Below are 12,619 nucleotides of genomic sequence, written 5' to 3'. Positions count from 1 at the left end.
AACATATCAGTGAGCCACACTGTTGCACCGAGTTCCTTCATTGCCATGAACACATACACTGTAGTTTAAACAGGATAGGTGGAATAGTTAATCTGTGTGCAGCTGTGATGTTATAGAGTTGAGTCTGTGTTGTGTATTGTATGGTGCATGGGTCTGGAAGAATATACACAAAAATATTTAGCCCCTGGGAGAATAAAGTTATCAAACACAAGACCTTTCTAAGAGTGCAACAAGAACACCAAATGTGTATTTATGCGCCACTGAAAATAGTCCCCACTTGCTTTCCTCTGAGTATATTTGTGAGTGATTGAAGATTTTTATCTTTAGCAGGAACGAGGGCCTGGGGCTGAGAGCCGCACACAGAATACAAAGGTCAGAAAGTATTGAGAAGAGTCTAACTCATGGTTCATGGTTTTGGTCTTTTCACAGGATTTTGTTGATGGTAAGAAAAATAAAGAACAACACTAGCCCTCTCTTTTAATTCCATCACTTTCTTGCGTGAAATGTTACACTATGTTTTTCAGCTATGCAGAGTTTGGGTATTTGATTTGCTTCATGCAGCAGTTCTCTAACATACAGTGTTTAATTTGTTCTTATTTGTGCAATGTACATGATGGCATCATGTAGGACCACAGATTCATGAACTGAGCCCCTTTCATATTTCCAAGCTGTCCCCCACATCATGTCCAGTCAAAAACCAAAGGCTGCTGTCAATGTGTGTTAATACATTTTTGAAGGTACTGTAGATTTTCCTACACGCTTTAAGGGCAAACTGTATTCGGTTGGTTGCAATCTGCAAGTTCACCACTTGATGCCACTAAATCCTACACACTGGTCCTTTAAATATTAATTGGCAAGAGACATGTTTCCAAACACACAACACCATCAAATTCTCCACTGATATAAGTAATTTTTTTATTTATTTAGTTACAAAATGAGCACAATTCCACCAATCTAACATTTGAACAGAAACAATAAAAAGTACTATTATATTTACAATATAGAAGTTTTAAATAGTTTGGCAAAAAAAAAGAAAATTCTGTGCATTTAGTGACTGATTGGCTCAACACTGCAGGGGTCAGCCCACTGCAGTGGAGTCACCTGTACCTGAAGGAGGATGAGGCAGTGGTCATGTATTCAAACTGAAGTTTCTGGTTGTTAATCTATCAGCTGTGATCCTGAGTGGAGGTTGTGGTGGATGATCACTGAGGTTGGGGGTTTACTGGGTGATGGATCTCAGCCTGGATCCACAAAAGCTTCACAGCACTAGTTTGATGGCAGATCCATTAAAGTCATTCAGTAATCAAAGGTTTGTTACTGGTGAATTTTTGCCTATGACTCATAGTTCCAGCTGATACAGAATTTACAAAAAGGCAGCTGTCCGACCACAACCGTTTAAATGCTTTGAGATAACAGGTGAACAAGTCAATGTCTTATTTATGTCCAGAGACTGCTCTAGAGGCCACCAGTCATGTTCAGGTCGGTGGGCAAAGGTGAAAACTGAGGCTCAGGAATCACAGGGGACGCTAGTGACCTGTGAAGAAAGCCAAGAGCCAGGTCAGAGGAGTTTACAGCAGTAAGAGAGCCAACTGTATGTGTGTTCTGTAATGGCCTACCTGACAGAATGTCCCTCAAATCCAAGCGCTGTGATGAAGATGTTGATGAGGACGGTGAAGAAGACAAAGACTGTTGTTACATTGTTTATTCTGTTCAACTTGGCGTGTTTCCTCACGTCGTTCAGATCATACTTTACTGCATAGAATCGCACAACCACAAAAACAAAATTAGCTACATAAAAAGCTGATGAGAAAAAGAGACAGAAAAAGATACATAGGGGAAGGAAAGTACAATAGAAACTTTGAAACTTCAATTTAAAGCTGCAGTAGGTAACTTTTATTAAAATAACCTTTTGTCATATTTGCTGAAACTTTCACTCTATCCTGACGTAAACAAGACAAATAATCTGATAAAATCTGGTTCCTCTGGCTCCTCCTAGTGCTTTTAATGGCATTTGTAAGAATTTGCCATACCCAAAAGAAAAGTAATTAGCAATATGTGAGGTATGGGTAATAGAAGTGTAATAAGGGGTTAAAGGAACAGTCTGGACGACCCGCTCTTCCTCTGAGCCACATCTTCTCATCTGATGAATGAGATGAGAAGATTGATACCTCTCTCATGTTTAAGACTAAAACTACAGCCTATTTGCTTAACATAAAAACTGGAAATGGGGAGCAGTTAGCCAAAGGTCTGTCTCAAGGTAACAAAATCCACCTACAAACACTTCTAAAGCTCACTAATTAACATGTTATATCTCGTTTGTTTTTCCTTTGCCTAAAAACATAAGTTTAGATTTTAGAGGTTTTTTTCCTGGATGCAGGAGAAATAATGTGTTGACCAGTGAGCTTTAGAGGTGCTGGTAGGCAGATTTTGTAACTAGTCACTGAATTGGCAGTTTGATCCCCAGCTCCTCCTGTCCACATAAAGGGTCCTTGGGCATGACTCTACCTATGGGCAAGTGGAAAAGTGCCATGAAAGTGCAGTTCATTGAGCCAACCAGTTGCTGGTTCTAGCTTCGTATTTACCCTAAAAACATGACAATGGTATCTTCTCAAGTAATTCACAGCAAGAAAGCAATTAAGCATAGTTTCCAAAATGTCTAACTATTCTTTTATGCTGACTTCATCATCTTACAGCTTCGAATGCATTAGTTTATGCAAAACGCTAGGAAGGAAAGCATGACACAGTAAGGCAGACGCTTGAGGCTTTAGTTTGTTCTAAAGTTTGATTGAATTCTCTTGATTCATCGAATCATCAGTAAAACTATTTGTATCCTACATGAAGATTCCAATATCAAAATGTATGTATTTAAGGTGAAAGAAAGATGGAGAAGGAGGAACAGTAGAATTTGTTTGCCAGCCAACAGAGCCGTTTTGTGAACCCGGAAATGTTGACAACCCCAAATGTTTTGTTTTATGAAATGTAGGGTAAGGATACCCAGCATTTAGAAACTGCTGGATGCTAACTTGACTATGTTGGGCAATTAGCATAATTAGCATTAATAAGCATAATTACCTACATGGACAATATTTCAGCAACTGCTTGGACAATTTGGACAATATAGGCGTAGTTATTGAGGAAAATAACCCCCAATTTCAAAATACAAACTGTCTGTCTATAATAACTGTCATAATTGTACAAGAATTGTTTATGCTTGTACAATTATGCTTAATACACCACAGCAGCAAATACTCAGGTCAATGAAAAAAATGCTACACAGCAAGAAGAAGAAATTTGGAGAAATATTACGTCTGAAAATTCACACCAATGACATCAACCTTTCATGATTCTAAATTGCAGATCCAATATATTAAGCATATAAATAACCTCAAAATCAACTAGAAATAATCAAAATCAGCCTACTTCCAGTTTAAAAGCTCATTTTGTACTTTGAATAATAATAATAACCCCCCAGAAAATGTAGGGTACTTAACATTTCTGGGTTCATATTGCTGGCAAGTAGACTAATAACAATGGGGAGATGCAAAAAGTTTCACTTGCCAAGAAAGACGAGCAGCAGCCCCACTATGACCTGTAATGTGATGGACAGAGACAGCAGGACGATGAGGGGGATGTAGAATTGGTAATGCGGCCCCACGTAGAGAACAGTCTTCAGCTGGGACGAGTTGGCCATCAGTAAGGCAACGTCTAGCATACTCTGAGCAGCAGTCTTCTTAGTGGCATAATGATTTATGTTGATGCGGCGATACACTTTTGCAGAAGGGTCCATCATTGCCTGTGATTATAGAGATAAAGACAAAAGGAAGATGTACTTTATTAAAGGGGACCCATTCTGCTGATTTCCAGCTCTATCTTCTTAGTCTGAGACTGTACTAGAGTAGCTTTGCGTGATTCGGCAGTGCCCAGGCAGTGAACGAGCACCTCTCAAGCTACTAGTCCCCAATCCATACTGTGGTCCGTGCAACACTCCAGCTAAGGCTCTACTGCCACCCAGGATAGGTTAGGTCTGAGAAAAAGGGACATTTCAGGTTCTGTTGAAGAACAAAGTCACACAGGTACTATATCACAGACCTAAACATGCAGAGCCACCTCTGACACCAAAGGATAAACTGATTTGTGGTTCTCCTAAGGAACACTGTTATTCTTTTGTTCTCTTTCACAGGTGTGAGTGATCTGATCGTGCATATGTGTACAAGTCCATGCGTCACTATGCTTTATTCACAGACAAGTGTTAGTATTTTGTTACTATGCACTCTCAGGTGTGGCTGTAAGAGAATTGGGAGTGGCAGAGCGACAGGTGATGACTCACTTTGGCAAGAGAGAGAGAGACACAACAAGACTCAACAAGTGGTGTGCCCATTCTCTTCCTACAACTCTAGAAACCTCACAGCCTATCACATAAACTGATACATGTGCAGAGTGGGTGACTGAGAGGCAGGTATTTGAGGAGGTGTCAGGTACTGACACCTGAGGACAGGTTAACTGTTGTTTTGGGTTGAAAAATCCTCCTGATCACAATGTCCTTACCTTTATCTCCTTCTGCACAACTGAGAGAAAGCTGGTTTGTTTAAACCACATCAGGGGCAAAGGCTTTCCCTCAGGGCTTTGTCCAATCCTGTAGCACAAGTAGATGTGATGTCACACCTGCGTGCAACTATCTCTAAGTCACAAAGTGTTCATTCATCTCTACACACAGCTGACAGCTATGGAAAGAAACACTGATTTCACTCGGGGACATGGCCCCACTGACATTCCTGTAGATATGTTTCTGATGTTCCCAACCTGGGGGTCAGGACCCCGACAAAACTGGTTCCAGCCTGGCACCAACACTTTGCTGTCTAGAACCAAGAACTGCTCACAATATGGGCTGGGGGCACCTTGTGCCCTGACAGCTCTGTATTTAGCTGTTTTGCACATAGATGTTACAAACTTAACATTGAGCTAGCTGGCTACCTAGCGACCTGTTGATCAGGTAACATTACCTAGCAAGCATGGCCACTTATTTCTTACATCAATGTTTTGTTCGTAACATTGTTGTAACGTTAATGCTACTTTAACTAGTGTGGTGGCAATTTAATAAAGCATTAAAAGTATGATCTTGTTTTTCTGTAAGGTTTTATTGAAGTCATCCATGAATGGTCTCAACGCAACCGCCACACACTCGTATGTGAAAGTCCGAAAGAGCCCCGATTGTAAGAAGCAGTATGTTTGTTGTTGTAGTTTTATCCCTGTTGGAGCACACAGTTACACATTCCTGAGTTCTGGGACAGTAAACAGACAGATAGTGTGGTGAGATGATCATGTCCTTGGCTTCTTAGTGAAGTCTCAACATCCCGCTGTTTACTTGGACATAGAGTGTAGTTAGAAACAGGGCTAAAGGTTGTATGCATATAATGACCTCTTCAACAGTTGTGTATGGTTTTACAATGACCAGGTCAAAGGGTTGTATAGGTTCTTAAAAATTGCCATTACAATACCTTGCAAAAATAAATTAAAAAAAATACGACCCCAGATCACAGATATGCTATTTGCATGGTACTAATATTATTATGTAATTTAATACCCACTATTGCCATGAGCTGTGGAAAACTTTTTCTTTTTATTAACGCCATTTGTGTTGTTTCTTTGTTAGGTCTACGACCTCTTGTTTTGGTAGAAAGAGGTGCAACTGACGACTTAAAAGGGGAGGTTTAAGTCGTTGATACAAGGGGCCAGGACCACAGGCAATCGCTCACCAAATGCAGCTAAAGCTGACGGACTGATGTGGTGCATTTCCAAAGTGCATTATCAATTAAGTAAATGCTCAGAACTGTTGCAGGAGGTGAGATATTGGCAAATATGAGCTGTAATGTGGATGTGACACATAATTTTAATGATCTGCAACAAAATTTGTAGTCACAGGCTACAGGTTTAATTGCATTTAAAAATATATATTACTGTTGTGTGCATGCATTTGTAATTTGAAAAACTAAATGTACTTGTTGGAAGCTTCTTGTTGTGCTCATTAAAGCATGGTAGCTATGCATAAATAAGGTAATTGCCACCATCCATGCTGAAGCACTGTGACTCTGAACTCCAGAGAATGTAGAAAAATACTGATCCATGAAGGAAGCCATGTTGGATCCAGTGCACTGACCGAATCACTTCAGAACGTTGTGGGACTGTGATCCCTGATGCTGGTTGTCATCTTTCTGGAACCAGTTAAATCAGCCAGGAAGAGAAGTAATCAGCCCTGGATTTTATTCAGCCAGTGTCACAAGTGATTAGAGTTGGGAAATTTAATGCTGTGCCCTACAAAGTGTTCTAATCAGAGCCGGTTATTAGCAACTACATTACAGTGATCAAAATAATAATTTATCTTTGCAAATGATTTTCTATGACTTTTACATGACTTGAACGAGCAATATGGAATCTGGATTTGTGTAGTGTGTAAGCCCTTAATGTGAATTTCAGTCATTTAATCACAGCTTCTTTACTGTGATACTGAATTTAACAGCAGATTAATCACTTTTTAGAAGCAGTTCCTCCCTGTAATGTCAATTGTGTCACGAATAAGCACATGCTAAACCTCTTGGGCTTATTCTGCCCCAATCGATACCAAATAGCAACAACACCTGCAGAGACTTCTGATTCATTCAGTAACGGTGATCTATCACCATGAACATGACGCCAGCAATTGAATTTTGCAAAGCGGGATAAGAACATTAATATCCGGCTGTAAACCTTTTTTAGATGAAAATAAAATAAGTGGTGCCCTTTTTTATACTTCTGGATGATTCTGTTGTGTAGCATGAGTTAATTTACTAAATGAACATCATGCTGTATGGAAGAAGACTTGAAAGTAAAGACTGAGACCATAAACTCATTAGGAAACTGTTTACTGAGCTAATAAATCAAGTTAGAAGGAGTATAATTTCCCCATAAGGCTCAGTTCTATTGGACTTCTTTTTTGCAGCCCATGGAGCTGCCCCCTGTTGGCTATTAGAAATAATGCAGGTTTAAGACACTTCAGCGTTAGCTTCACTTTACAGACCACACAATCTTCCCAGACAATCTTCTCATCATGCTAGATGCAAGAATTTGAATAAGCATGTTTTCCAAAAACTACACAATACATACATTTGCAGCTGGGTCCAATTCAAGTAGTTCCAGCTGAAACGATGTCAGAGTTCATAATAAAAACTAGAACAGGCGCTGATATGTGCTGAAAGCATCCTGAGCTGACAACACTTACTTGCCTCCTTCAGCAATTTTCTTCTATCTCCCTCTCAAGTTCTGCATTTCCTTTCTCTAGTTCTGTTTCTGTTTTTCTTATTTTTTCTTGTCTCTTCAGTTAGTTGGTCTTGTGGACTGAATGTTGACATTTTCCCCAGGCCTAAGGACTCTGATCAGAATATTCATAGAGTATTGATTATTTCAGCTCAGGAAATGGAGAGTGCCTCTCCACGCTTCTTTGGTTTTTACACACCCCTTCCTCAATCTTCTATTAATGTGCCTGCAAAAGGAGGGAGAGCTTAAAGGTTAATTGATAGAAAGAATAGCTGAGAAAGAAGTGGATGAAGCTGGTCACAGGACTTTATAAGTGGCCCCAACTGTCCAAACTAATACGGTGTGTGTGTGTGTATGTGTGTGCCAATATTCATTTTGGATTTTAGGTTCAATCTAAAAAAAAATAAAATCCATTCCATTCCATTATTTGAGTCATTATTAGGAAACCCCTCAATATTGTTACTTATTTTACTTTTAGCTAACAAAAGGTTATTTTAGTTAATTTTATTTAACAGATTCTATTTTAACCTTGAATTTACCAGGAGCCTCTTTTAACCAGACAAAAACATACAACAACTACCACAGCTTTTGGGTCACAGCCAAGGCTTTCTGCTACTTAAGGAGGGTGTGATTTAGTGGACTATGTTGGCAGGGCTACAGCGGCTAATGGTGGGAGATGCATATTGTGGGGTGCTGGCAGACTGTATGTCAATTTGATTCTCTGGTGATTGTTGCCAAGTTTTTAGTCTGTGATATTCTTTCAGAAGAGTTAGTTTTGTCTTTTTATTGCAGTATGGTGCTGTGGTTGACCTGGTAAAAAAGACCTTACAGATAATGGGAAAACTCTGTCCCCTGGTTGATCTTACCCCATCATTGGAGCCTCAGGTGGTTGCTGCCCAATCTGATACTATAGTGCCTCCACGCAATGAGGCCATTGTTTGGGGTCAGGTCCAGATGCAGGTGGGGTTTATACATAAGTGATCTTGGAACCCTCTCTCTCTGAACACTGTGACATATTGGTAGCTTGAGTGGTTGGTTAAACAGCCTTGAACAGTCGACACACTCCAGTTTAGGGTGGAAGAGAAGGGCTACTCTCCTAGGAAGTTAAAAACAGTTAGACCATTAGTGCATCTCTATGTTTAGTCAGGGGGAGACTGACTTAGGCTGAACTCACTTGATCTTACATGAGATCGACACAGGAGAGAATCTCATGCACCCATGAAAGGTCCCCCTCCACCTACAGCAAAAAGCAACAAATAACGTCAATTAAATGCTTGCCAGTGGTGTCATTTGTCCTTCCATGGGTATTGTCCTTCTTGTGGTGCTTGTGAAAAAGAAGCAAGGTGGGCTTCACTTTTGTGTTGACTTGAGCATTGATGGATACGTATGCCCTTCCTTGATTTGGATAGCCTTAGTCATGATTGTTGGTTTTCCTATTCCTATTCTAAGGATTGCCACAATACTGCCTTTATTAAAGACCATTTGATTTATGGGCTTTGCAGTGCACCCAGTAATTTGCAGCGGTTGACTTCCTTGCAGATTAGCAGTGGACCACTTGCTTGGTTTACTTGCATGGCATAACTGTGTTTGGCTGGACTTTTCAACAACGCCTGATGCACCTTGACAGTGTGCTTAAAAAATGTTAGTAATCTTAAAGTTGAACCATCCCAGTAACTTGTTTTCCACAAGTCTACCTCAGGCATGTTATCTCTGCTGAGGGGGCAATGCCAGATCTCACAAAGGTGGAGGCAGTTAGGGAATGCCCTGTCCCTGAAAATCAGAGCTTCATAGGGGCAAGGGTATCAGAACAGCAGAAAATGTCAAAAAAATCTTTTTTTTGAGCCAGTTTCCAGTATTATTTTGAGCAAGAGCTGGTCTGGTTGTTGAATAAAGCTAAGAAGCATGGGGTGTGTCCAAAACTGCAGAGGCCGTATAAGGGCCCATTTAGAGAGACTGATAGGATGGCGCCCATTGAACAGAAACGCTTTCATACGTTATATCTTGCTCTAGTATCTTGGAGGAGCCAGGGATTGAACCAACAACCTTCCAATTAGTGGACGACCCGCTCTGCCACTGAGCCACATGCTGCAAGCATAGACACAGGTGGGGGTGGGAGGTATATTTTAGTCATATGGTTTGCCACGTGTGTAATGGTGGATGAAAGGGGTTGAGGGAATTAAGTATATTTTATGTTTAACGGTGGCCCAAGACCTTTCAGGCAATGTCAGCTTGCTTTCTGTTCATCAGATATAAATATTTATTAACTAACCACTGTAGCAAAGCTTGGTAAATGTGTACATACGAAGGTGGGTCTTATTCTACTAAATTCCTGTCTACTAAGCAAGATAATAACTGCAGTTTACAGGTAGGAACACTCGTAGTTTCTGCCCTCTGATGGTTGGGAGTATTATACTAGATAAATTTGTCTTGTCCCACAGCAACACTGAAATAATAAAGCTGACAGCTATGTGAATTAATAAAATAATTGAAGCTAACTTTTATAGGCAGTAATTGGTCAATTAATTCAGTTACTTTTGAGAGAAGTAAATAGTAACTGTGACTAATTCCTATTTTTCAGTAATTTGCACTGTTTAGTGGCAGTTCAGTACTCCCATATCTGTACCAAAAAAATTTATCGCAGTAACATTACTTACAGTATTAGTGATTTTCAGTCCAGCAACGGGTCCAACAAAAGAGTTGTCTCTTGATTTACTTTCTGTCGCTTAAACTGTCAACAATAACTTAACCTTTTGCATTTTATTTTCATTAGTATTAGAACAAAGTAAGAAACCCCCCTCACTGACTATAGTGTGATTAGTGGAGGTAGTTATAGCTTATTGGTTTACAGTACACACAGTCACATACATACATACACACATTCCAACATATATACGAATATACACTCTCACATACACACTTTGTACTCTGCTATTAGAAAAGACTCTTCCAGCTGGATTTGTGAACAGCTCTGTGATTAAGGTTGAAAAACCGCTTTAAAATGTCAAAGAGCAGTGTAGCATATGACAGCACTGGTAAGAAGGACAGACTCACAATATACTCTGGGGCCTTTGCAGAAGTCCTCTCCTCATTACATCTAGCCCTTAATACTGCAGGCTTATGCCAATAAGTCCATTGAGTTGTCAAAAAGTGTTCTTGTGTCTGTGATTTTGAACTAGTAAGAGGAGATCTGTTTGAGACCGTCTCAAATGGAACATGCAGTAACGTGTGTATACAATTTTAAAAGTTAATGTCTGAGGCCTTTTTATCCCATTTTATGCCTTTGTGATTGATCCCTTTGGTCCCAAATTGCTGTGAATGTGTATGAATGTATTAATTTCTGTTTGATGGGCTTTGCCATCGCTGAGTGAATGTATGTGAAAGGGCGAATGTGGCATGTAGGTTAATTTTTGCAGTCTATTGGTAAAACAGCAGCATCTGTGTTGGGATTCGGTCCAGTAGTTTCTGGTTGCATAGGAACCAATGCCTTAGTGGCCATTGCTTCAGTACCCAACCCTACATCTGACATTGAATAACATTCAAACCTGCTCAGAGAAAAAAACACTCCAAGATATCTGAGATTGACAGCAGATCATTAATTAATCTATGACCCCTGTCCAGTTCCACCTACAACTGTCCCCTTAAACTGATGGATCTGAAATTTATGTTTTTATTATAATCATTTTTATAAGAAAGGAGTTCATTTAACAAAGCAGAGGTAAAACTAACTGTTTAGTGAGCAGATGATACAAATTTCTTCAATTAAAAAAATATCCACTGTGTGTGCGAGTGTGTGATCTGTTTAGGGGTTTTGCGAGTGTTGGGGAGAATGGGATGAAAGGTTTTAAAGCCACAAAACTCATAACCTACCTGCCCTCCAGATAAATATATTATGGTCATTTAGTCTTCCAGCTCTTATCCAGTGCCCCCTTAATAAAATCCAATATTACCGCAATATGTCAGCAGACCAACAGAAAGGTCTCACCCTATCTGAACCCCAGGCTGCTCCTGCATGAGTGAGTATCCTGCCTCTCGTCTCTTTAGATGAGATACTTGTGTTTTTACCTCCAGTGCCAATTGATGGACCCAATTACAACCTCTTGGGAGATATAGGTAATTGCCTGACTCATGGCCTTTGTTGTCAGTGGAGTGTAGCAGAGCAAGCGCCTTTTAATGAAGTCATCAGCCAGCCTTCAAGTCTGTGTTGTGCAGATAAACAGGCAATGATACTCTCCCCGTTTTAACCCATAAAGTCCCCATTAAACTGGAAGTGCTATTCTCTTCCTTATATTTGCGCGTTTCCTGTAAAAACAGGCAGCTAGGGAAGAACCTGTCGTGGATACTGATAGGTGTTTACAGTAGCCAAAAGCACTGAGTGTGTGTTATGCCCCCACTGCTATGTTAGTCTTGTATAATAAAGGATCGTCCCATATTGATTCAGTAAGGGACAGTGCATTTTATTTTTCAATACGAGACATGATTTGTCCTTTGTTTTCATGCACGTCCTACTCTAATGCAGACACTACATTTTCGCATGCTTTGAATGACATTAGAAATAAAAGAAGAGTTTCATGAGACATAGTGAGTATAAGTATTAAATCACAATTTGACAAATGACCCATAAAAACAAAGAGGCAGACCAAATACAAATCTGAATGGATATGACGGATCACGAGTGGATCAGTCCCATCAGTAGGAATACAAAAATATCCCCCCTGGCAGACCGTCCAACCTGAACAAGATTCTGCAAGGAACACAAATTGGTCCATCAAAATGAACCAGAATGCAGGAAATTAAGTGTTTTTAACACTCAAAAGCTCATGGAGGAGGACCTTGAGACCCACCGCTTGATTTGTGTCTTCCAGGCATAGGGCTGTAGGAATGGTATGCCTTAATATTCCATGTTTAAGGTGGCAACCCTAAGGCGGAGGGACTCGGGACTGAATACAGTCTGAGAATGATGGTGCAAGTTTGACAGAGAACAGTACAGCTGGTTTTCTTTCCGTGTTTCACTCCTGGCACCCCGGGCTGAGTCAGTTAGGTTAGCTGTACGGCTGACCAAGCTACTGGCAGTTAGCAGTTCACTTTTTAGAAATCTTTCCATCAGGAAACTGAAATAACTCTACTGTACTGTACTGTAAAGTACTGTAGCCTTATTCCCTGTTGGTCTCAGAGGCTGTGTTGAATCCTGTTCCAATCCGGCTGCTGATACAGATACAGAATACCTTTCCTTCTTTACTTCAGCAGTCAGTCAACTTCAAAAACAGATAATAATAATAATAATAATAACTTTATTTGTATAGCACTTTTAAAAACAAAGTTTACAAAGTGCTTT

General features: G+C 40.0%; 2 protein-coding genes across 2 annotated transcripts in view; both read right to left on the bottom strand.

The window, feature by feature from the left end:
* Window positions 1–12,619, bottom strand: part of haus7 (HAUS augmin-like complex, subunit 7) — a 31,202-nt gene that overhangs the window by 2,526 nt on the left and 16,057 nt on the right. The window lies entirely within an intron of this gene.
* Window positions 334–3,793, bottom strand: si:dkey-93l1.9 (uncharacterized protein LOC562339 homolog; the record flags this gene model as incomplete). The annotated part of the gene is given in 2 exon segments (XM_035657169.1): window positions 334–1,534; window positions 1,617–3,793. A coding segment is annotated over 1 exon segment (243 nt), but the record flags the coding sequence as incomplete, so codon positions are not given.

Source organism: Morone saxatilis, unplaced genomic scaffold (genome assembly GCF_004916995.1).
Source record: "Morone saxatilis isolate NCDOM2014 unplaced genomic scaffold, NCSU_SB_2.0 Contig15, whole genome shotgun sequence".
Taxonomy (NCBI): Eukaryota; Metazoa; Chordata; class Actinopteri; family Moronidae; genus Morone; species Morone saxatilis.
The sequence above is the reverse complement of the archived record's forward strand: the minus strand, read 5'-3'. Positions and strand labels throughout refer to the sequence as shown.